The sequence below is a fragment of the Drosophila erecta genome, unplaced genomic scaffold (assembly GCF_003286155.1).
Source record: "Drosophila erecta strain 14021-0224.00,06,07 unplaced genomic scaffold, DereRS2 tig00000000-arrow-pilon, whole genome shotgun sequence".
Taxonomy (NCBI): domain Eukaryota; kingdom Metazoa; phylum Arthropoda; class Insecta; order Diptera; family Drosophilidae; genus Drosophila; species Drosophila erecta.
This window is the reverse complement of record NW_020825194.1, coordinates 21,999,370-22,002,898: the sequence shown is the minus strand read 5'-3', so window position 1 is coordinate 22,002,898 and position 3,529 is coordinate 21,999,370. Positions and strand designations below refer to the sequence as shown.

The following is a 3,529-nucleotide window of genomic DNA, read 5'->3' as shown; positions in this document are numbered from 1 at the left end:
CACGGGGGCAGCACTGGGAACGGGAACGGAAACTGTCGTTCCCATCGTCGCACAGCCCCAATCCGATGTTGCCAACTCCAATGCCCTCCAGTTGACCAAGGCGTGCTAAATTCCGTATGTGCACTGAGAACAAAGGAAGGTGTCTTTCTTTCCAAAATCAGTCGTTTGACATAAATTGTGATGTACATATAACAGGTTTTTAATTTGGAAAGGGAACTGCAATAGTACATGTTCTCTGAAGTTATCTTACAGGAGCTGAAAAACCAATAAGTAAGGCAGTTTTCCCGCCGTGCAGCCAAGCATCTGGCCACGGAACATCTGACTGCGGAACACATGCATCTTGTGAACCAGTGCTCGACATGCACATCGCAGTGGGATCTCAGGCACACAGCTCCTGTCTGTAGAGCAGGCGAAAGCCGCGACCCACATACTCGGCATCGGTTCGGAAGGGCAGGATGATGGGACCCGCCGCGGTATCCCTGACGGTGGCGTGGATGGTATAGTCGTCGCTCTCCCGGCCGTCGTTGAACCGCTCCCCGCACAGGGGAACGGAGTTGATGGCTATGAAGTCGTCCGGACAGTTGAAGATGCCAGCGCCCGCCTGCCCATCGGAGACCAAGTCGTTCTCGGCTATGGAACGGCATGAGTATAAGTAGTTTGCTCTGAAATACATTATTCTGGAATCATACCTTCATCTTTGTTGATGATTTGGAAGTCGGGCTGATCACCTCCAAGTTGTTCCGTATTATACGCCACACTGCACACGTTCTTCAATCGGGACAGGCATATGGCATAGTTCAAATTGTTCTACAGCAAGAAATACCCATTAAAGTTAGTTTAACTGAAGAGGCTTTGGCTTACAAAATAAGTAGCCTCTCGGTTGTCCACGATTGAACCATCTGTATCATAGTTGAACGATTTTATTACGCCCTCGGCCTCGGGGAAATATTGCAGGCAATTATTGGGGGCCAGCTCGTCGTCCACCTGAGTGACTTTTATGTTGAAGGAACGTCCGCCTCCCGAGACCTTCATGAAAACCGATAGATACACTTTGCCCTCGTTCGAGTCGCCAACATGGATATAAACTGAAAGACAAGCCAGGACTGCATTTACATTTCAAATCCGTTTGAAAGCACTTACTATGCTGGCCCGTGTTGATGCCACACAGAATGGGTATCTGGAAGTTGGTATTGTGGCCGGAGACTATAAATTGATCGTCCACACAGTCACCATTGCTGGGGCGACTTAGCTGGAGATTGTGGAAAATCAATTAAGCTAAGGACTACGCATTCGAGATTGCAACTCACCTCGAACATCTGGAAATCCAGTCTCAATTGCTGCACTCCCTGCTTCACGTTGATGATTAGGACGCAGATCATCATTTCCCGCACAGCATTTGGATAGTTGGGGCTCTCGAAGTAGAGGATCTGCTGGCTGGTGACATCGCCGCATCCATTGACGACTGCCAGTGAAAGAAGTTGGATGTTAGTGGTGCCACATCGTGCAAGTCCATCGCTGTACTTTCACTCACACACACAGCAGACGCCCACGCCCTCGGCACAGCTCTCGGTGGGAATCCCCCCGAGGCTCTTGCACTCGAACTCGTGGTAGCAGACGCCCTCCATGCTCCGGATGTCGCCCATGGACACGCTGCACTTGGTGTTGGGGAACTTGATCACCTCGAACAGGCTGAGGAAGCCCTTGCCCTTCGAGCGCGGAGCATTGGGTTTTTTCAGGATGAGATTCGCCTCGATGGGCGAGCCGAAGAGGATGTTCTTCAGCGTCTGGTGGGGCTGCATTATGGAGCTCTTGGTGCTGGATGGTGGCGTCGGCACTGGCGGACTCGGCGAGGGCTTCCCAGTGGGCCTCGGCTTGGGGCTGGGCTGCATCCCTGGCGAAGCACTCGGAGTGGGCATCATCATCGTGGGTTGCACTCCTGAAGGTTCCTAGATAATACATGAAATGGAAGCAACAGGGCAGCTTATCATGTGGCTTATATTATAAGCTCTTCTGGTAATTATTCCTATAAGAGCTAGATGATATAGTGGACAGTTCCGATGAGTAAAAGGTGCACATAGCTTTCACTTTGCAAAGTAAAAATCACTCAATTAACATAAAGTTCTTAAATAAAACTTTAAGCAAGATATTTCACCTATGCACCTATGTTACACAAGTCTTTCAAGAGTGTTTCACTGTAATTTCTGGAGACACTGATTATACAGTGGGTGGCACTAAGGTCACGAGAACACCCCTATCCCGGCATACCTCTACTGGAATGGTTGTGGGACGCATGGGTATCGTGGGCTCCGGTTCCTGCGGCTCTGGGGGCGGTGGATCAGGCGGCGGTGTACCGGGAGTGGGCATGGGCATTGGGGCTTCCGTCGCAGGTGGATTTTCCATGCCGCCCATTCCTCCATCCTCCGCCTGCTGCTGGGCCAACTTGTGGAGGTGGAAGCCCGGCTGATATCGCATGCTGTACTGGAATCCAATGCCCTCCATTATCATGCCACCGGGACGAGAGAAATGCGACTGGGCACGCCTACTCCTCCGCAGATCGCCCATTGTCACAAAGTCCGCTGCGTTGTTCCCGTCGGCCACGCCCACATAATAGAGCGTCAAAACGAAAGCGCTTATCAACGCATCGGAACGCTTTGACAACATTATTAACGGAAATTCGCGCGGCGACTGTGGCAGTTGTGGCACTTGCAGCTGGAAATTGCTGCTGTCGCATGTTGCTGCGGCTGCAGTTGGTGCATCCACGGCTGCTGCTCGTGTTGCATCTTTCTCTGGCTTTATCAGAGCATTAATTGTCGCCTTTCCAGCGTTTGCAACCTTCACTTTTGCAGCAACAATCAAACAACGAAGTCACGCTCCTCTGATTGCACTTGTGATGCTGCTGCTGCAAGTGGAGTTGCTGCGGGTAACAGGGTTAATGTTATGCGAGGTATTTGAGCCAGCTCTTGGGGAACTTGTGTTCATTTTAAATGAGTAATTAAACGGCCAGAGTGCTGAACGCCATTTCAGATTATGGAAAAGGCACTTGCGAAATGAGCAATCCATTTGAAGTCGTAGCTTCGTGAAACCATCTCGTAGCTAAATGCTAACGAGAATATCGGATTGCAGTAACGATCTATAAATTAAGATAGTCGCTGTCTGGCCATCACTGAAAGTCGAATAACACTTTCATAATTAATAATGGCTAACGACAGCCGCTGCAATCAGCCATCGATTATGCAAATTGGGGTCGATGATGTCTCGCATTTGCAAACACGGAATGCTTCGAAACTGAAATCGATTTAATTGCGAAATAGAAGAGCACTCGAAAACATTTAGCAGCTTTTTATGCGCCAGCATCACCATGATCGTCATCATCATCGTCACCGGCGGATCATGAGATGATCGGAGTGCTCTCTCAGCCACATGCATCATGCACAACAAGGTTAAAAATTGTTAATTGCTGCCAGCTACACTGCGATTGCAATTGGTATTATTATGCACAGTTGCCAACTTGCCACTAGCAACTGGCAAC

General features: G+C 49.8%; 1 protein-coding gene across 1 annotated transcript; it reads right to left on the bottom strand.

Moving 5' to 3' along the window:
- Window positions 1-239: 239 nt before the first annotated feature.
- On the bottom strand, window positions 240-3,529 carry LOC6553815. The gene is made up of 7 exons (XM_001979512.3): window positions 2,266-3,529; window positions 1,532-1,946; window positions 1,308-1,462; window positions 1,141-1,249; window positions 862-1,085; window positions 690-807; window positions 240-630 (listed from the first exon to the last, which is right to left on the bottom strand). The coding sequence occupies exons 1-7, from the start codon at window positions 2,659-2,661 to the stop codon at window positions 380-382; spliced, it is 1,668 nt and encodes a 555-aa protein (XP_001979548.1). The 5' UTR covers window positions 2,662-3,529; the 3' UTR covers window positions 240-379.